The following is a 24,698-nucleotide window of genomic DNA, read 5'->3' as shown; positions in this document are numbered from 1 at the left end:
CCTTAGCCGCTTGAGCCACAGGCGCCGAGCCAAAAAATAAAAATTTAACTTAAACATTAGAACTTTTTCTCCATAAAGACACTGTTAAGAGAATAAAAAGAAAATTTACAGATCAGGGAAAACAGTTGCAAATGACATCTGACAAAAGACTTGTATCTAGAATACGTTTTTGAACGCCCAAACCTTAATAATAGTAAAAAACAAACAAATAATCCAATTTAAAGATGGGCAAAAGACTTGAACAGATACTTTACCAAAGAAGATGATGTATGAACAGCAAATAATAAACTAATTAAAAGATGCTCAACATCATTATCCATTAGAGAAATTAAAACCAAAACCAGAATAAGAAACTACTACATATCTTATAAGAATGGCTAAACCAGAAAATAGCAAAGACACTAGGTACTGCTAATGATGTAGAACCGAAACTCTTATACATCGCTGGTAGGAAAAAAACCTGGTACAGATACTCTGCAAAACAGTTTAGCAGATCCTTATAAAGTCATACATACAAGTACAATCTGACCTAACAACCTGACTCTACATATGTGCTATTTACCCTAGAAAAATAAAAAGTTACATTCACATAAAATCCTATACAAAATGTTCATAATGGTTTTATTTGAAATACCCCAAACTGGAAACAACCCATGTCCTTCAACAGGTGAACAAATAAACTTGTTACATCCAACAACAGTATAATACTCAGCAATGAAGACAATACACAACTTAGATGAATGAATTTCAAAGACATATGCTGAATGAAAGAAGCTAGTCTCAAAAGGTTCCATACTATATAATACTGAATATTGCATTTTTAAGCACAGGTCTTAGGTCTTAATTGTTTGATGACACTCCTAAAAAGACAAAATATAGTGATAAAAAGCTCAGGGATGCCAAAAGTTAAATGCTGTGGGAAGTCTGTGACTATATAGGAATTTTTGGAGTTATAGAACGATTCTGAATCCTGATTGTGGTAATGTTGATCACACTAATTTATGCACACGCAGGGGTAAGCGCACACAAACACACACATATTAAATAAAATTCATAGAATGTATACCAAAGTGAATTGTACTTCATGTTAAAGTTTTCAAAATACTGTAATCAACATAACAGAAAAGCAGAAATTCAATAAAACAATATTTAATCACACAATCATTTGAAAGAAAATAGGTAGAATAAAGACTGCTATTACCACAGCTATATAATATTTTATTTTTTTTATTTTTTTTATTTTTTTTTTGAGACAGAGCCTCAAGCTGTCCCCCTGAGTAGAGGGCCATGGCATTACAGCTCACAGCAACCTCCAACTCTGGGCTCAAGAGAGTCTCTGGCCTCCGCCTCCCAAGTAGCTGGGACCACAGGCACCCGCCACAACGCCCGGCTATTTTTTGGTTGCAGCCGTCATTGTTGTTTGGCGGGTCCAGGCTGGGGATTCGAACCCACCACCTTAGGTGTACGTGGCTGGCGCCTTAGCTGGTTGAGCTATAGGCGCTGAGCCACTATATGATATTTTAGAAAAGCTTTCAGAAGCATACAAATATTTGGACATTTACTTTTACCCTTCTGATATAAAGAATAAATGGAATCAATGATGAAAATAATGCTAGTTTAATCATTTCAATTTGTGTGGTGGTTCTATGAAGTCAGACAACTTTAAATACACATACCAGCACAGGGCTAAAACCATGAGAGGAAGAATTCTCATTAATTTCACCTGAGTAGGTATGAACACTCTTGGTAACAGCTTTACTGATGTAAAACTGACACAAAATAAACTATACACATGTATAATCTGATGCGTTTTGTTCAATTTAAGAATAACCTACAGAACCTAATCTCATTTGCAACCTGGAGACTGCCCATATACTAGTTCAATCTTTTTATTGTTGAGTAATATTCCAATGGATATTTAGATTGTTTATCCATTCATCTGCTGATGGACTTTGTTTCCAGTTCTGATCAATTACACAATACCTTAAAATATTTACGCGCAAGTCTGTGTCTAGACATATGCTTTTAATTCTCTTGGCTAAAGATCTAGAATATCTAAATCACAGAGTAGACTATCTAAATCACAGAGTGAGTGTATGTCCAACCTCTTAAGAGACTTCCAAATTGTTTTCCAACATGGTTGCTCCATTTATATTCCTCTCAGCAATATACATGACTTCTACTTATAACACATATTTGCAAAACTTGGTGAATGGTCTTTTTAATTTTAGACATTATAGTGAGTATGTAGCAATATCACATTTTGGTTTTGAATTCCCTAGTGACTAATAGTGTTCAAAGCATCTTTTCATGTTTATTTTTGCCATGCAAACATCTTCTCTGATAAAGTTCCCATTTTTTAATGGGGTTGTTGTCTTAGTTGAGTTGTAAGAGGTCTTTATAATCAAAATTCAAGTTATTTGTCAGATACGTGTTTTGCAAATATTTTACCCTATGGCTGCCTTTCACTTTTGTAACAATGTCTTCTCAAGAGCAAAGTTCTAAATTTTGATGAAATCCAAATTATTGATTTTTTTCTTTTATGGTTGATGCCTTTTCTGTCCTATTTAAGTGCCAAATTAAGTGCAATCCTTGCCAAATTCAAAGTCAGTAAATTTTCTCCTATGTTTTCTTCTAGAACTTTAGGAGACAGGTTTTACATATAGGTCCAAAATACATTTTGAGTTAATTTTTTTGTACATGATGCAAGAAATGAATCAAAGTTTATTCTTTGTATATGGATATCAGTTTTCCTGTATCATTTACGTTAAAGACTCTCTTTTACTCAGAGAATTGTTCTGGAAACTTTGTCAAAAATCAATTTACAATGTATGTGTAGGTCCATCTCTATTGTCTCCATTCTGCTTCATTAATCTGTATGTCTAACTTCACAGGAAAATCACAATGTCTTGATTTACTATAATTGTATTAAGTCTTAAAAACCAGGTAGTACAAATCTCCCAGTCTTGTTTTGTTTTAAAATTATTTTACCTATTCTAGATCCCCTTCTTTTTTATGTAAATTATAAAACCTAATTGTCAATTTCTGACAAAGAAAAGCAAAGCCAACTAGCATTTCTGTGGAAACTGCACAGAATCTAAATCGGAGGAGAAATGACAGCCATACAATGTTAAGTCTTACGATAAATGAGCATGGTGCATCTTTCCATTTATTTATATCTTCTTTAATTTCTCTCAACAATATAGTTCTTAGTTTTTAGTGCACATTTTGCACATCTTTTGATAAACTTATATCTAAAAATTCCATTTTTTAATACTTTTATAAATGATTTTTAAATTTCAATTTCCTATTATTTGTTGCTTGCATAAAAAAAAATTACACTGAAGTAAAGACTGCTACCTTTCTCAATTCACTTGTTAGTTCGAATAGCTTTTATGTATATTTGCAAAGATTTTCTAATTAAGCATGTCATCTACAAATAAAAGCAGCTTTATTTCTTCTTTTTCAACCTGCATGAATTTTATTTCTTTTGGTGGTTTTATTACACTGAGTGAACAAGGATCAGCAAACTATGCTCTGCACCAGACCAACTTTACTACTTCTTTTTACATAGAATGGGTTTCTAATTATTAAATGTTTAAAAAAAAAAAAAAAACCAAAGGAGGCCAGGCACAATGGCTCTGGGAGATCGAGGTGGGTAGACTGCCTGAGCTCATGAGCTCAAGACCAGCCTGAGCCAGAGCAAGATCCTAGCCTCTAAAAATAGCCAGGCATTGTGGTGTGCATCTTTAGTCCCAGCTACTCAGTAGGCTAAGGCAAGAGAATTGCTTGAGCCCAAGAGTTCGAGTTTGCTGTGAGGTATGATTCCACGGCACCCTACCAAAGGTGACAAAGGGAGACTCTACATAAAAAAAAAAAAAAAAAAAAATACTATTTCACAGAATATGAAAATTACAAAAAATTCAAATTCCCAATGTCTATAAATATTATCCACATACTGTCTAAGGCTGCTTTTGAGCTACAGCAAAAAACTGAGTACTTGCAACAGAGACCATGTAGCCCACAAAGCCTAAAATATTTACCATCTGGTCCTTTACAGAAAATGTTTGCTGACCCCTGGCTGGAATCTCCAGAACTCTGTTGATTAGAAATGAGAACAGACATTCTTCCTTTGTTAATACTTAATCCTTCATAATTCTTCAACTGTGTGTAATAAATAGCTATTAGGAAGTAAAAACATTTACCCAAGGCTATCTATTTTATACATATGCATGAATTGCTTCCCGATTAACATAACAGGGCAAAAATCACCTTTAGTTTTATCTGATTCCTAATACACACACACAAACACACACATATACAGAGCAACCCAGTGTGTGGAAAGTAACAATAGGTCACAGGAAGTACAAAAACTATTACGATTTAAAAATTTTTTTTTTCTAAAATTCTACCACTGCTTTAAAGAAGAATCACTGTAAAATCATCACTTTATATACTGAAACACATATATAAATGATTGATCTACTTCAATAAAAATAACATACCCATAATAAAAGGCAGCCATAAGCATATAAGTCTGAACTTGGAGAAGCAGGTTTTCCCATTTTCAGTTCAGGGGATATCAAACTCAAGTCACCAACCATCATGTTCACTGAGGTTCGCTGACTCTGCAAAAACAGTATTTTAAATATTTTAGAGGCAACACAGGTGAAGTGACTTTCTGTGAAGTACTCTGTATATAATCAATACAAAAAACAAATTCACTTGAAATATTTCATTTTCTTGCTTTCAAATATTTTTATCTAATTTCTGCTATTATAAATCACTCCAGGGTCAGGTATCGTAGCTTACACTTATCATCCCAGCACATGGGGGGCTGAGGTGGGAGTTGGAGTTGGGGCCAGGAGTTCAAGACCAGGCTAGGCAATATAGCAAGACTTCAGCTCTACAAAAAATTTTAAAAAATAAGTTGGGTGTGGTGTTACACAACTATAGCCCCAGGTACTTGTGAAGGTGAGGCAAAAGAATCACTCAAGCCCAGGAATTCAAGGTTACAGTGAGCTATGATTGTGCCACTGTACTCCAGTCTGGGCAACAGAGTTAGACCCTGTCTCTTAGGAGAAAAAAAAAAAAAATCAGTCATAAAAGTAATTGTGAAACTTTTGTTACACTCAAATTGTAGACTAAATTGATCAAAAAGAAACAAACATTGATTCCCTGATTAAATATCTCATACCTTTTTAAAAAACAAATTTCATAAGAGTAAGGTGGCAGTGCTATTTTTAAATTGTGAAAACTCTAAAGTTTTAAACCAAAATTCTACAATTCTAGAATTCTAAAACTCTACTTTACTTCCTTACTTACCATTCTCCAAACCTAACATTTCCAACATATCAAAGGACAATCAGTGACAACAGCATGACCCCCAGCTTCAGGAAGACCTTGGTTGCAATCCCCATTCTCTCACTTACTGGGACTTAACCTCTTTGAGCCTAAATTAATTAATTTGTAAAACAGAAATAGTATCTAACTTATGGAGTTACTTTAACAATTAAAATATTTAGCACAATGCCCAGAACATATCACTAAGTGTTAATTATTTCTTCTCCACCTGCTTTCTTTATCCTTGCTTCTTAAAGGGTAGGTCAAAGGTCAGGAGTAACAGCATCAACTGGGAGCTTGTCAGAAAAGTAGAGTATCCAACCCAGAAATGCTGAGTAATAATTTTCACTTTAACAAGATCCCCAGATGATTCCTATACACTACAAACAAAGTCTGAAAAGTAATAATTTTGACTTCAGACTACTTTTCAAATTTCTCTTCCTGGTTAAGACTTATCTCGAAGGTAATATGAAAAATGAAGCAAAAGTTGAGTTTAATCAATAATTCAGAGTGAATAATTTTAAGTGAAGATTATAACAATGTTTTGAGGAATAGTAAAAGGTGACCATGAGAACAAGCAACTTTTGGAGTAGTCACAGCTACAGTTATGCAAATAGTATGCCCCAAGTTAAAATGACCAGAATCCGTAAGAGTTGAGAATCTTTAAAACTCCTAACTTAGGGCCAGGCATGGTGGCTCCTGTCTGTAATCTCAATAGGCTGGGAGGTCAAGGCAGGAGGATTGCTTGACCTCAGAAATTCAACACCAGCCTGAGCAAGAGCAAGACCACATCTCTACTTAAAAAAAAAAAAAGAAAGAAAGAAAAGAAAAAAAAGAAGAAAGAAAAATTAGCCAAGCATGATAGTGTGTCTTATAGGTAGCGCTAGCTACCCTAAAGGCTGAAATAAGAGAACTGCTTGTGCCCAGGAGTTGAGGCTGCAGTGAGCTGTGATGATTAACCACTGCACTCGACCTGGGGTGACAGAGCGACAATCTATCACAAAAAAAAAGAAAAAGAAAAGAAAAACACTCATGATTTAGTTATTTTCTTAGGATGTTATCTTAATTTTGAGATAAGTTAAAGTTTTAAAATAAATATTTCAGCAAATCAATCTGCATAAATCCTGCATGATCCATCTGTTGATTGCAGTTTTACATTTTCTTCTCAGTTTTTGGAGCTGCATATAAAAACTACTGAGACTACATATACACTGGTATGTATGTAATGTATCACTTGACAAGGATATGAAGAAATTGAAATCTTTATACATTGCTGATGAGAATGTAAAAGTTACAGCCACTAGGGAAAACAGTTTGGCCCCTCAAAAAGTGGAAAATAGTGTTTCATACCATATGACCCAGTAATTCTATTCTCAAGAGAAAAAAAAATATGTCCACACAAAAATTTGTACACTAATGTTCATACCAGCATTATCCACAATAATCAAAAAGTGTAAACATGGGCGGAACTTGTATCTCAGTGAGTAGCATGCCGGCCACATACACCAAGCTGGCAGGTTTGAGCCCAGCCAGGCCTGCTAAACAACAATGACAACTGCAACAAAAAAATAGCTGGGTGTTGTGACAGGCACCTGTAGTCCCAGCTACTCAGGAGGCTGAGGCAAGAGAATCACTTAAGCCCAAAAGTTTGAGGTTGCTGTGACCTATGACACCATAGCCCTCTACCGAAGGCAACATAGCAAAACTCTGCCTCAAAAAAAAAGTGTAAACAACCCAATGTCCATCAACTGATGAATATGCAAGCAAAGTGTGGTATTATACATACAATTAAATTTTTTGGTCACAAAAAGGAATTATGTTCTCATGTTTGCTACAAAGAAGATGAACTTTAAAAACATTATGCTAAGTGAAATAAGCCATTCACAAAAGGCCATATGTTGTAAGACTCTATTTACAAGAGATATCCAAAATAGGCAAATCCACAGACACAGAAAGTGTATCAGTGGTTTTCAGGGCCCAAAAAGAGGGGGAAATGAAGAATGACTGCTAATCAGTGCAGAGCTTCTTTTTGGAAGTGATAAAAATGCTTAGGAATTAGATAGTGGTGATCAATGCACAATTCTGTGAATGTACTGAAAAAAAGTACTGAACTGCACACTTTATGATATGTGAATTATATCTCAAAAAAGCTGTTATTTTTAAAAAGAGAATTACTGATTTAGTCATTCCACACTATATGCAAATTTTAGATCATATTGTATACAATAAATACAATTTTTGTTTGTCAAATGAAATAAGTTATTAGGGAATTTCTCCCTTACAATCATGAATATTTTGAGACTGCCCATTCTAACAAAAAACTTCACAACATGCTCTTTAATTATCTCATATTTGCCATCTCTACCAACTGCCTATTCTGAGGTAATATGGCACCAAACTAACAGCCACTACAGTTGAATCAGGACTTAAACTAAATGGGAAAGCCCAAGGTTCCCAAGTTTCTAAAATGTACATTATAAATAAAAAATACAAAAAAGGTATAAATTTAAACTACTGAGGGAGAAACCAGTAGCAGGACGCTGGGAGGTGGCCACCCAGTTGACTTTGCCTATTTTCTAGACAGTAAATGTTTCCTGATGATGGTAAAATAATTAATGATTAATGTTGTCAGTGCCATTCACTATAATCTTAGGTTGCTCCTAAGACTTAACAGTTAAAATATAGAGTGAAAAAACTTAGAAACGCTAGTTCCAGCACCTAGTTGACAGCAGATAATTATTTACACTATATGACATACTTTAACTGAAGGCATAAACCCTATAATAAATTATTAGCATATTATGTACAAGTGCTGAATTACTATCAAAGAACATTAAAGTCTATAAACCATTTATGAAACAAAGATACTTTACCACTGATTTAGTGAAGTCAAAATCTCCAACAATTCCTTGTTCACGGTTTAAAGCAAACACATTGTTCTGATGAAGTGATCCATGAATTATGTCAGCCTTGTGCAAGGTATGCAGGCCCTGGGCAACACCTTTCATGACTTTTAAAGCTTCCTATAGATAAGTACACACAAAAGAAGTCAGGAAGTAGGCAAATCATTTATTTTAATATCTGAACCTTTTCTCTAATTAAAAGATTGTTCCAGAAGTGAGTAAAACTTCCTCCAAATGAACCTTTAATACAAATACAGGAAAAAGAAAGAATTTAAAGCAAGATGAAGCCTTGATTATGTAATTGGTGATATGGTGTGCATGTATGTGTGTGTTCAATCACATGTATATTCTACAGTTTCTAAGAAGACTTAGATTACAAATAACAACTACATAAATATCTAGAAAAGAGGAAATTAAAAGCGTTACTAACATAGCAAGAATCAGGGCCTCCTTTATTGTAATTACTAATCCTAAATTTATAATGATAAAAATTAAAGCTGTCACTTAAGCACTTATCAATACCAAGTGTTATAGTAGGCAGTTCACATGTTATACAGCTTAACAATATTGCTTAGCTGCATTATAAGCTTAGGCTTTGGAACCAGAAGGACCTAATTTCGAGTCTCAACTCTACCTCCAGCAGAGAGACCCTAAGCAAGTCACTTTAAGCCTTTTTCTCGTCGGTGTAACAGGATAACTCATATCACAGGGTTGATGTGACAATAGAATAAAAGTCAAAATTCTACATAGTACACAGCATGAAGTATTCCCTGAATAAATATTAGGTATCATTCTCTCATTTAACATAGCCATAGAAATAGTGTTTTTTACTTACTTCCAAAGTTAAAGGCATACTGGCTTGAATAGCACTCAAGTTTGCCCTAGGATAGTATGGGACCATCAGATAAGCCATAGGATCAGACTAAGAAGCAAAACAGAGAATGTGATTCAAAGTGAAAACTTCTTCAACTTTTTAAAATATATGTTGATTCTAATAGATCATTTTTGCTTTATGTTAAGAGGAATGAATTACTGCTTTAAAACTTGGAGTTAAACTTACTTAAATAAAATGTTTTCTGCAAGAGATTAGCATATGAACTTTACCTTACACAAAAACAGGAATATCAATGGTAGTAACCCTGACTCTTCTTTAGCTTCTCTCCAAGCTCTATGGTAGGTGGCTGCTCTCTGAATCACTCTGGCTTCTGTGTCAACGTCCACAGAATAGCCCTTGTACCAAACAAAAATAGGCACTGGTAATTCCAAGATTAAAATTCCCACTCTAATTCTACATCATTCCAACATAAGCATAATAATTTTATTTAAGTTAAATTACATCCAATTTTATTTTCTAAGTTTATAAGTAACTTTTCTACCTGCTTTGAATGATATAATTTAGAAAGGAAATAACAATTCTACCTACAGCATACTACACATTCCAGAATGTGTAGCAAATAAGGTTAAACTAACGATCCTATTATCATGATTAACAGTTTCCCAGATCAATAATGAGAAGAAATTAAAGTGCAGAAGATTGTATAGGCAACAGTCAGCTGAGATTCCAAGGAGAAATCAAGAAAATCAAAAATTTTAAAAGCCTACTGGACAGAATGTAGTTAAGTTTACCCAAAATAGGAAAGCAAGTTTATTGTACTAAAGACATGTTCTATTTAGGAAAATGAAGGAAACATTAAAGCAGAACTTAGTTCTAGTAACCAAACTGGAAGCAGACTCATCATCTTACATACTTTAGAAAACAAACAGTGGTTTTCTTCTTTCCTGAAAAGGAACAGTACCACTCCCTTTTATACTGCTAAATCGCCTAGAAGAACAAACTTAGACTTACCTTTATAAGAATTATCTGCCCTTTAACCTCAGAACATACCAAAGGACGCTTGCTGCTAAGTTCCTTCATGGGCTCAGCATCAAGAAGATCCCGTTCCAAGCTCATAGTAAAAAGACCACCAGAGTTCTAGGCACAAGTTTTTATTAGCTGAAGAATCCAAACAATCCTAGCACTTTAAATCATCAACATAACTAGTTACATGCTATTAATTAAATGATAGGATAACATCAATTCTACTGGAAAAACCAATAAAATAAAAATGTTTGAAGGTTTGTATTTTTTCCAGGTCCTAGATCTTGGACAACTCCCAAAGTGTAATCAACATACATTTAATTACTGCTGTAGTTCTAGAACAGATTCTGGAGATGATTAGGATTAATCGGACAGGCTTCCTAGGAACTCTAGTGTTTACCTGAGAAACTTTATGTTTCCTAACAATATTAAAATAATGACAATTAAAAAGGTAATTATAGAATGGGAATAGAAAGTCTGAAAATATTAACACCACTGCCTCTGTTTAGAGTTCCCAAAGGTAGAAATGGCTTTCAAATACTTTAATGCTACTAGATATTTCTGCAACTTTTTAAAAGAAGCAATTTTTGGCACTAAAATCATTTTAATCAAGTCTTACTGCTGTGTATTTTTAGTAAGAGGAGCTGTAGGATTTTCTAGTTCTTTTTAAAATGTCAGTATATTTAAGCCCATAATATATATATATCAACCTACAAAAAATTCTTAGGAATATGTCACAAACATCTTAAAGTCATTAATGGCTGCCATACTCCATGATTCAAACCTTTCCACAATAAAGTATTTTAGCATATTATTAAACTAATTTTCAAGGCCTATATGGCAGTATATATTCACTTGCCCATATTACATGAGATAGTCTCTAAGCTAGAGTTAAACAATTACAAAGAAAAACTCATTTTAAAGTCTAATCTGGAAAGACCTTCCAGTAATTGTTTAATTCAGGGAATTCTAATCTTTTGTAAAACTAAACCCACATATCTACACAACTGTTCCTTTCTGTACTATGTTTAAGCTATCATAATAATTTTTATGACAATATTAATGAATAAATAGCTTATCTAATTCCTCATCCCTAGCAGGCAATATAAAACACAAGAGCTAAAGGAGTCTGCTCTCACAGTCAGAATTTACCAATCCTCTTCCATACAGCCCCTGTTTAATATGCTGATCTCTCAAATTTTGAATCCTGCCTACCTAGAAAACAAAACCCATCTCAGTATTTCTACCTTAATCAACTTCTTTAGAATTTTGTCCCAGCCTACTTTTATTTAAAATAAACATTCTGCTTAAATTCTTCAGGCATAGCAGTAGCTTGTTTTTATCCAAACTCTTGAAATAGCTATAAATATTTTATTTCAAAAACATCTATAATTCAAATAAGTGTCATGCAAAGTACAGAATAATAAGGAAAAAAGAAAATTGGGGGGAAAGCAAATTAACATTAAAAATATATACTATGTAACTATTAAAAACAGTCTTGAGAAAAAGTTCTAATAATATCCAAAATATAGAGGCCAGGCACGGTGGTTCATCCTAGCACTCTGGGAGGTGAGGTGGGTGGATTGCCTAAGCTCACAAGTTCAAGACCACCCTGAGCAACAGCAAGACCCCTGTCTCTTAAAAAAAAAAAATAGCCAGGCATTGTATCAGGCATCTGTAGTCCCAGCTACTCAGGAGGCTGAGACAAGAGAATCACTTAAGCCCAAGAGTTTGAAGTTGCTGTGAGCTAAAAGCCACAGCACTCTACCAAGGGCAACAAAGTAAGACTCTATCTCAAAAAAAAAAAAAAAAAAAAAAATCCAAAATACATTCATCAGGAATATTTTTATAAAAAGGTACTACAAATTTAATACTGATATAATTTTAACATCATCACTTTTCAGCACTCCCTGCAGAGCTATAATTCTCAAGGAAAACAAAGCTTACCATGTACTTAAGTAATCCTATTTCAGGATGAAGCAGAGGCAGCTCAGGGAACCATTTCTGTGCCAAGGTATTCAGCTTCTCCTTAAGTTAAAAAATATTTTTTATTGTAGACCAATATATAGTCAATTGTGACATGTTGTTCTTCGGGAAAATATTATATACCAGCATCTGCCTTAAGATAATCACTGATTTTTGCCATCTTCAAGAAATACTGAATGAAAATCAAGAGTCACCTTGCATCTTAACAGAAGGTAATTTTATTTACCAATTTTAAGCTTTGCATATACACATAAGCACAAATCTTGCCTAAGGTCAAAATCCTCATTCACTTCCAAACTAGAAAATATGATAATACATCAATTTGAATTATAAAACTGTCATTATTTCTCAAAATTAAGACCAGTGACTTTTTTAAAACAGTCATTTCATTTAAGAAGAAGAACAGCTACTCGGGAGGCTGAGGCAAGAGAATCACCTAAGCCCAGGAGTTGGAGGTTGCTGTGAGCTGTGTGACGCCACGGCACTCTACCAAGGGGGATAAAGTAAGACTCTGTCTCTATAAAAAGAAGAAGAAGAAAAACAATCATAAAAGCCTCGAGATAAAAATAAATTACATGGCTCTACATAAGTCACTTTGAAGCCAATGTGAAAACTGAGAAGCCTTACAAAAAGAGAAGTCACTTATGCCACATTTACTAAGGAAAATTTCTAGGTATTTGTCAAACCTCTAGAAGATAGCTATGAAACAGTAATTTTATTTTCAAAGCATTGTTTCTTAACTAACTTCTTCCCCATAACATCTCTTGCACAAAAAATACAATATTATTCCTATTGTAAAGAGAAAATACACTAATTTTCCCAAGGTCACAAAAATTAGCAGTATAATGGAGACTTAAAAGATATAACTCCTCACCCCCCATCCTGAAACTAGGTAGTATTATTTTGTTTTTCAACTAAATTATGCTACTCCATTAATGTTTTCATTCCAATATTATGCTTAAATAATGCTTAAATAATAGACATTTGAATTCCATTTTTAGAGTAAAATCCAATTAAAAACTCCGAATGATCAAATACTCACATATTCTTCCCTCTCATGATAAATTTCTTGAAAGACACTATTGCGTAACTGGGTTATTTCTTGTTTTATTTTTTCAATTTCAGATCCGTCGTGTTCATCAGACTTTAGTCAGAAAAAAAAGTAGTTTTATAGGTTTATAAAGTAGACTAAAAACAAATCTTCCTCTAAGAATTAACACAATTTCTACAATAAATTGCCCTGTATGATTTCTATGTATCTTTTGGCACCCAGCACATAAACAGATCTTCCTGACACTTGTTGAATTAACTTGTATCGGTTTAGTCTAACAATTACTCTTCTAAAACATACAAAATGGAATTCTAAAAAATAAAGACATAAATCAATTACATAGATTTTTCTTGTCTGTTAGTTTACTATAGATTATCTTTAGGATTAAGATGGCCAACTGCCATCATAAATTTAATGTTAAGAACAGCAATCAGAATACAACTCAATTCCCTGAAATTGTGTTATATGTGAGACTTGGCTCAAAACAAAACAAGAATGAGAGGCAGTGCCTGTGGCTCAGTGAGTAGGGCACCAAACCTATATACGGAGGATGGCAGGTTCAAACCCAGCCCCAGCCAAACTGCAACAACAAAAAATAAAAGTAGCTGGGCATTCTACCAGGTGTTTGTAGTCCCAGCTACTTGGGAGGCTGAGGCAAGAGAATAACCTAAGCCCAAGAGCTGGAGATTGCTGTGAGCTGTGACGCCATAGCACTCTACCGAGGGCAATAAAGTGAGACTCTCTCTATATAGAAAAAAAACAAAAAAGCAAGAGTGAGTAAATGTGTGAATGTATGAAGTGTACTAGAGGAATGATGATGTGGAACTCACAAAGAGTCCACAAAACTCCAATGATAATAAACAAGCCACCTTAAAATGTATGTAATGCTTTAAAAGTTAAATGTCCAAAAAAAAAAAAAAAAGTTAGACTTCTCCAAAAGGTGAAAAACTAGACTAAAAAAGATCAACTTTACCATAGCCTATAATAAAACTGGAAAATTCCTCAACTATAAAATTAGTTCTAGAATAGTCCCCATTCCTCCCTCCAATTAAGTGCTCAAAAGAAGAAGAAAGATAATTCAAGGTGGATTAATACATAATATAGATCTCTTTTGTATGTAAATTGAAACCTCAAGACAATACAAAGAATTACCATCTTATTCACAAAGTATCAAGCCTAAAGGAGGAGGTTAGGTACAGATAAAAGGATCCTAATCCTTTCAGCTCTACTATCACATGAAAACAATTTAAAATACTGGCAATAAAAATGATCTACCCACAAAAACAGAGTTAGCAAAAGATACTATGATCTTAAAAATACTTTCTGACAAAATTCCACCTTCAGGGGAGTACCCTATCTGTCACCTTCTTGTAGTAGGTGTATATTACAACAGACATTGTAACAGTCCAAACCAAGAGTTTTAAAAGTTATTCTACAATGTTCATGTTACTAAAAACCAAGGTAGACATAAACATTTTTAAGAACATTTAGTGTGGGATAATACACTATCAATGTAATCTCACTTTTATTTACATATACAGAAAAAAGATTCAGTATATAAAATAAAATGTTAAAAAGTAAGGCCTCTCTTTTTTAAAGAGTGTATTTATGCATTACTTCTATGAAGCAGAGACTAAGTAAAATTAGGTTCACATAGAGTTCAATCAGAAGCAACTGTTTTCTTACTTCTTCCAAATTATTCTTTTCAACCAATTTCCATCTCAGTCGAGCTTTTAAGCTTTTCAATATCTTCTTAATGGACAGCAAATGATCCACACTGGGGCTCTTATTTAAGCATTCAATAATCTGCTTTTTAAACTAAGTGAAAGAATTACTATATTTTTGAACACATCAGACAACAGTATTTATTAAACACTTAGTAAACATTTATTATTTCTCTATTAAGATTCAACTAGTATTTACTGAGCTCAGATTAAGACAATAAGAAATTCTCTAATTTTCAACGAGACAATTCAACCAACCAATTTAGAAGAATACCAGCTCTCAAACGCAAAGGCAAAAGTAGTATTTCAAACTGAGGCATACTGTATAAAAACATTATTAGTGTGGATGGCAAAGGGAATTTCTAGCCAGGGTGTAAACTGAAATCATTTTTCCAAAAAGCAGTTTAACAATATGTATCAAGTTTTAGTATGTCCACTCCTTCTAACTTAGTAATTATTTTAGAAATCTGATGAAATACACATAAAAAATTACGTGCAAAGATATGTACAATGTTATTTATGGTATAAAAGCTGGCAAGGTAGATGAGAGGGTAGATAATGTACATCATCTACACAGATGATGATTTAGTAACTCAAAATGACAGTATAGGAAAGTCATTAGTTGTTTCAGAAAACATTATAGTATGCCATTAAATGAAGAAAATATTTTCAAAATGGCTTGAGAAGACAATGCACATCTTATATATGCGTGTATACATATGTATATGTGTGTGCGCATATATATACATCATCACCCAGAAGGGAAATACTCTGAAACTATCTCTTAGGCTAAGAGGATTATAAGCAATGTTTTTATTTCTTCTTCTGATCTTTCTGTACTTAGCAAATTTTCTACAAGTAAACTTGTATAGACAGAAAGAAAATAATAATAAAGGTTATGCTCTCAATGTAAGAAAATCAAAGACTTAAGAAACTATAATAAACAATATATAAGGCAGGACACGGTGGCTCACACTTGTGATCCTAGCACTCTGCGAGGCTGAGGTACGCAGACTGCTTGAGCCCAGGACTTTGAGACCAGCCTAAGCAAGAGCAAGACCCCATCTCTACTAAAAATAGAAAAACTAGCTGTGTGTAGTGGCACACACCTGTAGTTCCAGCTACTTGGGAGGCTGAGGCAAGAGGATTCTTAAGCCCAAGACTGGGAGGCTGCCATGAGCTATGATGCCATGGCATTCTAGCCTGGGCAACAGAGTGAGAGTCCGTCTCAATCAATAAATAAATAAATATAAATATAAATATAAAAAACAACATATCTACATCAACAAAAATCATCATTCCCAGTTTCCTTCCAGCTAGTAAATTCAGTAAATTTACTGACACTGAGAAAAATTCAAGTATGAAAATATTCAAAGCATTAATTTTTAAGACCAATAGAGAAAGCATAATCCAACCTCGATACTGTCCTTGTACTTAGATTGTACTATGGCAATGAGACTCTCCTCTGAACGGATCTTTTGCAGTACTTGACTGTATGTATTTAAAATTATCTCCTTGTCTGCATCACCGTGTTCCTAAAGGAAATCACACATATGGACTTATGCACAAAAGGGTATCCTAAATAGTTAAAATCTTCAATAACAATGGAAAAAACTTTGTTTTGACAAATTTCTATTTCATTTAAAATATTTCAATACAAAATTTTTCTAGACAGAAGATAGATTGATATCAAAGATGTCCTTATGGGAAATTTTACTCATGTTACACTATTTATTCCCAAAGCTCTCTGGAGTAGAGTGTTAATGAAAACTCAGAATACTGCTAATGGGCTAAGAACTAAAGAACTATACAATGTATAGAATTAAGAATATATAGAATATAAGAACTAAACAATATATAGAATTAAGAATAGATAGAATATAAGAACTAAACAATATATAGAATTTCAACACTTTAAGTTAATTTTAGAAATCATCTATTAACAATCACTTCTAAAATCAAAAACCATACAAATCAGTTTTATTTAACAATACAAAAATTCTTAATATATTTTTAATGCCAATATAAATAAAACTGCAAGAAAGAGAAACAAATAAAATGAAAAATATAACCACTGAAATGCTGGAAACCAGCCTGAATAACTGGGAAAGAGACCCAGTAAGGCAGGCATCTTCAAACTACGGCCCGTGGGCCACATGCAGCCTGCCTAGAACATTTATCCAGCCCACCAGGTGTTTTTGCCGCTGCTGCCTGTCCTGCTTAGCAGCCGACTAGTCCTGGGGCCTGCAGTCTGGCCCTCCAACGGTCTGAGGGACAGTGAACTGGCCTCCTGTTTAAAAAGTTTGAGGACCCCTGCAGTAAGGAATGTTAAAATTACAAAATACTCTTTAGAGGAGTTATCAAAATCTCCCACTTTCAATGGCCCATAGAATTTGTGAGGACTATTTTTGCTTATCTGTGGTGATGGATATCAAGAAAAGTATGCATGGACTTTTTTTTTTGGTTTATCAGTGTCCTTGGTGCTTCTATTAACGTGCAGCAGAAAAGAAAAAAGGTTAGATGGCCCTCTGCACTAATTTTTACTTTGATGCAGCAATACAGAATATATACAATAGAGAATAGGGTCTATTAATCAGTCCTGTGCTTTTATTTTCAGAGTTCTCTCAGATTTTATTTCAAGTTTTCACAAACTCTGAAGAGTCTTTTCCTATTGTCACTTGGCTATGATAGACTCAATAGTCAAATAATTGAGAAAACTGTATCCATTCTGATTAAGAGGGGTTTTCCTAGAATTTAACGTGAGATTTTATTATTTTTAATATGAAATGTCCTATTAAAATAAAAACACCATTTTATGGAAGAGTAAGACTACACTGTGTTTGGATTAGAACTTCATTGTTGCTCTTTCAAATAAGCAATGATCAGTTTCAACACTAATTAGAGCATAAGAAACCACATTATTGGTTAATGCTAACTACTGGGATAATTATTACTTTAAAAAACAATAATAAAGAATATCAATGCTCACAATCACAGATATCTCCAGCTCTTTGCAAACACTTGACTCGGTCTTCTCTAGGATTTCATCAATGTTACTGATTGTGTCTTCCGAAGTCAGTGATTCCTCCACAGACAGATCAAAAACCTCATTTACAAAAATAAAAACATAAAATATCTCATTTGGTTAATCCATTTAGCACTCCTTATTCCTTTAAACCTGAAGCAGAGAATTAGGCTAAGACCCTGCATAATGTAGAGGAAATAAGTACATAGGAAAATGATAAAATACCTCCTAAACTTATGTACCATTAAAAAAAGTTACATATACAGTAGCAGTTAAAAGTGGTCACGAGGACAATCCAGAGAAGACATATGAGGCAAAACAGGGACAAGATCAAGATGATGTTTTTTGAGACTAATGAAAGAAACAGTCTGAGTAAAAGTTCATAAAGAAACTTAACTGCAGGTGGTGCCTGTGGCTCAGTGGGTAGGGTGCTAACCCCATATACCAAGGGTGGCGAGTTCAAACTCGGCCCCGGCCAAATGGCAACAAAAAATAGCCTGGCGCTGTAGTGAGTGCCTATAGTCCCAGCTACTCGGGAGGTTGAGGCAAGAGAATTGCTTAAGCCCAGGAGTTGGAGGTTGCTGTGAGCTGTGATGGCACAGCACTCTATCAAGGGCAACAAAGTGAGACTCCATGTCTTAAAAAAAAAACCTTGACTGCATAAGTGGCGATTTTAAATCTGATACATAGGAGGTAGAAAACTGTCTTGAACAAGAAAGTATAATTTAAAATATATATATTCCCTGGCTTATGCTACAAATACCCTGAACAAAAGCTCTTACTACCTTTAAGGTTTTCTGGAACCATGCTATAAGACGTTGTAGAGAAGCATTTGTTTCGCTTCTAACGTTGGTGAACTCCTGTTTTTTATCACATTTCCAGTCATAAAATTTCCTAAGTATTTCTTCAGAGTTTGTTCCTTCTTTGGCTTGTCCATACACTGCTTCTAAAGAAACTGATAAATCCTGCCAAGAGATATATTTCTGTTTACTGAACTTTATTAACTGCATATTGCAATTTGAGCACTGTAAGATCTAAGAGGCAGAAAAGCAGTATGTTGAATCCCCATTCTTGAGAATTCTATAAGTAAAACTTAGAATCATTACATAGCATGAAAATACAAAACTACCTAAAAAGTTATCTGTACCATAATAGTAATTAGTTACAAATAGAAAGTACTGATGCTTAGCTTTTTAATTAAGTAGAAATTACCCTCTCTTCCCTAAGTTTAAGAAAAGAATTACTACTGTTTATTCTAAGTTTCCAGGACTTATCGCTAAATAGAAATAAACTACACAGAAAAAGAGAAAATATTAGGTTATTAAATATGAAATGTCTAATTTCCTTAAGTACTGAGTTTGACAGCTAATATCTCAAACATTTCACCTTGACATTTCTTCATTTGTTTCTTTTAATTATTATTATGAAGGTATATCTTCATTCTTCCAAATACATGTTTTGGCTTGTAATTATCTTTCAAAAAAAATTTAGAGCAATTTTTATGAAACCACAGATAGGTCAAAAATTCACGTTATTTCTGAATGAGTTTCATTGTAGAACCAGAGCAGTGCAGACAGCTCAACGTATCAGTGAAGTGTTGGGAAAGATGTGGCTAATGAATACACAGTATATGGATGGTTTGACAAGTTCCACTGTGGTGATTTTTTTTTTTTTGACACAGAGTCTCACTATGTCGCCCTGGGTAGAGTGCTACAGCTTCACAGCTCACAGCAACCTCAAACTTTGGGGCTTAAGCAATTCTCTTGCCTCAGCCTATCAAGTAGCTGGGACTACAGGCACCCACCAGAATGCCCAGCTATTTTTTTGTTACAGTTGTCATTGTTGTTTTAGCTGGCCCAGGCCGGGTTTGAACCCACCAGCTTCGATGTATGTGGCTGGTGCCCTACAGACTAAGCTATGGGTATTGCCATTCTGGTGATTTTAATCTTGAAAATGAGCCACGTTGAGCAACCTGAAAGCAAAGTGGATAATGATGAGCTGAAAGCTGTAGTGGATGCAAATCCATCTCAAACTATGCATGAATTAGCATCAACGTTTGACATTACGTTTCCAACAATATTGGACCATTTAAAACAAACCGGCAAGGTAAAGAGGCTAGATAGATGGGTTCCATATGAATTAAGTATCAGAAGAGAAGCTTGCCTGTTACTGACACAACATAAAAGCAAACTACTTACACACCATATTGTGTGTGATGAAAAACGAATTCTTTTTGACAATCGCAAGCTTTTAGTACAATGGGTGGGTGAAGATAAAGTTCTGAAACAGTCCAAAACTGAATATTCATCAAGAAAAGCTATTAATATCTGTTTTGTGATCCAGTACTGGGGTATTATCTACTACAGCTTCATGAAACCTGGTTAATCAATTACAGTGATACCTATTCCAACCAAATGGATGACATGATGAGGATGCTTGCGATTAAGCAGCAGAGATTGGTCAAGAGAGACAGGCCAATTCTCTTGCAAGACAACAAACAATGCTCCTAGAACTACAGAGTCTGGACTTGCAAACTCTCTATCATCCACCATATTCACCACATCTTGTACCAACTGACTTTGAATCACTTCTTGCAAGAAAAAAATTTTCAATTCTCTACAAGCTGTGGGAAATACCTTTAGCAATTTCAGTCACCACTAGCTCTCCAGGTTTCTTCACTGCTGGCATACACAAGCTACTGTTAAGATGGCAAAACTGTGTTGCTAGTTCAGGTGCATACTTTAATTAACTGTTCTGCTTCTTATCTGAGATATAATAAACCAAAGTTTTGATTTGAAAATGAGACATTTCAGATTTAATGGCCTAATAATTCTAATCAAGACATTAAACATATATGTACAGTCACATACATGTTAACAACAAGGCTATATTCTAAAAAAAAAAAAATGCATCATTAGGTGATTTCATTGTAAGAACGTCACACAGTATATTTACACAAACCTTGATGGTATAGCCTGTTATATACCTAGGGAATAGGGCATAATCTATGGCTGCTCGCTACAAATCTGTATAGTATATTACTGTACTGAATATTGTAGGCAACTGTAACACTGTGGTATTTGTGCACTTAAACACAGTAAAAATATAGTATTATAATTTTATGGGAACAGCATCATATATACAGTCCATCATTAACCAAAATGAGGTTATGTGGCACATGACCTTATTTAAAACCATTTTTTAATGAACTAGAAAAGACAAGAGGAGCACTCAGCACAGCCTGCTGGCTCTCTTTAGGAACTGCACCCTAGAAATGCTACAGAGGCAAAAAGTAAACAGGTTCCAGAAAATTTTTACCACGAAACTCTTGAAAAACTCTTGGAAAGGTAGAGGATGGTTAGTGGTTAGCATTAAATGAACACAACCTCTTCAAGTGGAAGAAGGCCTACACTATAACATAGAATAACCTATGGGTAAAGAGAACTTTCTTCCTAGGCCCTTCTCTCTCCCTCACATTGGGAAGGAAAGGAGCAGAATCAGCAAGTGGTGATGGGTTTATACAAATACAGCACAAGAACACAGTGAGGCAAAATTGATAACCCCTACAGAAGAGGGGTTCAGTCCCTGAGCATTCTCTTTATTTCCCTTTTCCCCCGAGTACCTGGTCACATCCACATCTAAAAGTGGTAGCCCCTAGAAAAGAGCAGTGTCTGAGGTAGAGGGGATAGGAAGTTCTCTGAAGAGTAAGACTATTCAGGACAGAAGCAAAGAATGTGTTACTCTGACTGTAACATCAGAAGCCCTGCACCCTGAAAAACCACCCCATTCTATTACCTAAAGCTATGTGCGGTCTTAAAAGTTGTGGTACAGGCTTTCACTCCTCCCCAGGTCCTTTACACAACCACATAACAACACAGAACTAAGGTAGCTTATAGTTCCAAGGGAATATGAGATCTTAAGGAGAGATGAAGAGGAGAATGAAATGTCTAAGTAACACAAGCACTCTGAAAAAGACTAACAAATAAAGCTACCTTACAAAATTAGTGGCCCGGATAACAATAAGGGGCCAGATAAAAATAATCCTAACAAATATTGTCAACAAAAAGAAAAAATATTGGAAACACAGAGCAAAGTCAATTACTTATAAATAATAATCAACTACAGATATTAGGTATGAAAGAAATAATCTTTGAAAAGAATTGATTGGCTAAATGGTAGAAGACATATAACCAGAGAGCCAATTAAGTCAAGGATCCCTCCAAAATATACAGACAAGAATAAAATGATTTTACAAAACATATTAATAGTTGGAATATATGAGAAAAAGTAGAAGTTTAAGTATTTATCTAACAGAAGTCTGAGAATGAGCCAAAGAGTAAATGTGAGGAACAGTATCTTAAGAGATAATCAAATATTTCCTCAAATTATAGAAATGTTTAAAACCTCAGACTAAACTGGATCAGATTAAATCAAATTTAAATATGCTTCAGTGCAATTTAAGAACAAAGTCAAGAGACAATTTTAAAGCTTCCAGAGGGAAAAAATGTAATAGAAGAACAAAGATTAGACTGAAACTAACAATTATGGAAATAAGAAGATAATGGATTATTACTGTCAAAGATCTAAAGGAAAAAATGGTATTATTTTACAGCCAGCTAAACAACTATTTATGTAGTTGAATGAATATAAAATATCCTGAAACATATAATACCTCACAAAGTCAATTATACAAAGACTTCTTTGAAAGCACTCTGAGAGAAAATACTCCAATATTAAATACCAAAAAATATATTTTACCATGAAATAAGAATGAGAAAATGACACTAAAGTTTATTTAATTGAGCTGTCATACACAATAGTCACAAGAACCTGTAGCTAATATTCTAGGCAACAATTGTGGTAGTTTGGTTGGTTTTTGAAAGGAAGGTATAGACAGAAAGGGAAGACACCAAAGCAGATGAGAATATCCTAAAGGATTAGGGCAGGAAAAGGAGGAAAAAAGAACATGATAAACAGAAACATAAAAATAAGATCACAGCAATAAGTTCTAACAAAACAGCAATTATACATATTAAATTAAGTTACCAATCAACAGATTTAGAGTTTGGGTTCTTTGATAACCAGTACAGATAAGAGACATTTCAAAAACTGGATAATAATGGCAGGAAAAAAATGGAAAAAGAAAAAAAGATAGTTAAAACAAGTTTTAGCCAAAAAGAAAGGTGGAATAGAAACTTAAAAAGGGCAACAAAATAAAATTTTATCCCAAAACATCATAAGTGAAAAAAATAAGGTTACACAGTAGTTAAGAAGAAAACATTTTAAAATATACTACAATCATAAATACATTAATACCAACAATATAGCAATTAAATATTTTGAACTGAAAGAACTAGAAAAATAAATATATCTATCTAAAATATATATAACACAAACATCTCAAAAACTAATGTGCCAAAAACTAAAGATAAAAAATACTAAACTTTAAGATTATACATATATATGTGTGTGTGTGTGGTATGACATATATGCACAAACATATAAAAATTTGGAACTGCATACCAAGAAAACCTAGAATATGTTTTCTTTTAGAGCTTAAAAAGAACAGTCAAGAAAAATCAACTACATGGTGTAAGCAACAAAAGCAATCTTTTTTTTTTTTTCTTGTTGAGACAGAGTCTCAAGCTGTCACCATGGGTAGAGTACTGTAGCATCACAGCTCACAGCAACCTCCAACTCCTGGGCTTAAACAATTCTTTTGCCTCAGTCTCCCAAGTAGGTGGGACTACAGGTGCCTGCCACAAAGCCTCGCTATTTTTTGGTTGTAGTTGTCATTGTTGTTTGGCAGGCCCAAACTAGATTTGAACCCACCAGCTCTGGTGTATGTGGCTGGCGCGTTAGCCCCTTGGGCTATAGGCACCACGCTGTCACACAAAAGAAATCTTAATAAATGCTGATTTCTTTTGCTGACCTTCCTTATAAAAACATATTTCTTAAGTACTTGAAAAATAAAAAATATTTCTCAGGAAAATAAAGAGAAGTTTAAAAACTATTCTGGTGACTTGAGGAAATACTATCATAGAAATGGGGAAAAGACAGATAAGACAAAAAATCTTCTAACAGTAAACTTTAAAAATAAAAGAGCTTAAAAGATAATCTTGGTTGCAGACCCTCAACCTATGTTTACTATTAGCTGGCGAGAAGAAATAGGATTTTAAAGAGTAAAGCAGAAGTTGCACTGTAGAAAGGTAAATTCTTACTATATTACTACCCTTTTATGTGCAAGGCTTATTCCATCATTCTATTTATGCAATTCCATTTAATAAAATGTTTTAAACCAGGGTTTCAATGGTTCCTAAACCATATACAGTGTCCTGAAAACTGTACCTTCATCGAGGGAGACAGAAAGAGACAGTGCCTATATGTCCCTGAACAACCTCTTCTCCAAATTTCTAGCAAGCTGTTTCCCTGCAGTCCAAAACATAATGGAGACTAGCTACTGCTCAACATAGTACTATAGCTACTGACTAATGCAGGAAAAATACAAAGATACATAAAAGGTAAATAATTAGAAGAGGGAGGGCTTGATCAGGTTCCATTTATTTATTTTTGTTGTCACTGTGATTGTCTTTGAGGTCTTCTTCATGAATTCTTTTTTTTTTTTGCAGTTTTTGGCTGGGGCCAGGTTTGAACCTGTCACCTCTGGTATATGCAGCTGGCGCCCTACTCCTTTGAGCCACAGGCGCCGCCCCTCTTCTTCATGAATTCTTTACCTAGGCCAATATCTATAAGAGTTTTTCTCATGTTTTCTCATTTTCCTGCCTAAGTCTTCATATATCATGAGTTA

General features: G+C 34.2%; 1 protein-coding gene across 2 annotated transcripts in view; it reads right to left on the bottom strand.

Moving 5' to 3' along the window:
• STK31 (serine/threonine kinase 31) overlaps nucleotides 1–24,698 on the bottom strand; it is a 144,800-nt gene that overhangs the window by 33,486 nt on the left and 86,616 nt on the right. For both annotated transcript variants that reach the window (XM_003788507.2, XM_003788508.2), the window contains exons 12-22: nucleotides 18,676–18,855; nucleotides 17,855–17,971; nucleotides 16,281–16,400; nucleotides 14,828–14,959; nucleotides 13,133–13,234; nucleotides 12,052–12,132; nucleotides 10,093–10,218; nucleotides 9,351–9,476; nucleotides 9,082–9,168; nucleotides 8,217–8,366; nucleotides 4,506–4,628 (exon numbers count right to left, since the gene is read on the bottom strand). In XM_003788507.2, coding sequence (XP_003788555.1) covers nucleotides 4,506–4,628; nucleotides 8,217–8,366; nucleotides 9,082–9,168; nucleotides 9,351–9,476; nucleotides 10,093–10,218; nucleotides 12,052–12,132; nucleotides 13,133–13,234; nucleotides 14,828–14,959; nucleotides 16,281–16,400; nucleotides 17,855–17,971; nucleotides 18,676–18,855 — 1,344 coding nt within the window. The remainder of the gene's footprint in view (nucleotides 1–4,505; nucleotides 4,629–8,216; nucleotides 8,367–9,081; nucleotides 9,169–9,350; nucleotides 9,477–10,092; nucleotides 10,219–12,051; nucleotides 12,133–13,132; nucleotides 13,235–14,827; nucleotides 14,960–16,280; nucleotides 16,401–17,854; nucleotides 17,972–18,675; nucleotides 18,856–24,698) is intronic.

Source organism: Otolemur garnettii, unplaced genomic scaffold (genome assembly GCF_000181295.1).
Source record: "Otolemur garnettii isolate 467f Iridium unplaced genomic scaffold, OtoGar3 scaffold00028, whole genome shotgun sequence".
Taxonomy (NCBI): Eukaryota; Metazoa; Chordata; class Mammalia; order Primates; family Galagidae; genus Otolemur; species Otolemur garnettii.
This window is presented reverse-complemented; position numbering and strand designations above follow the sequence as displayed.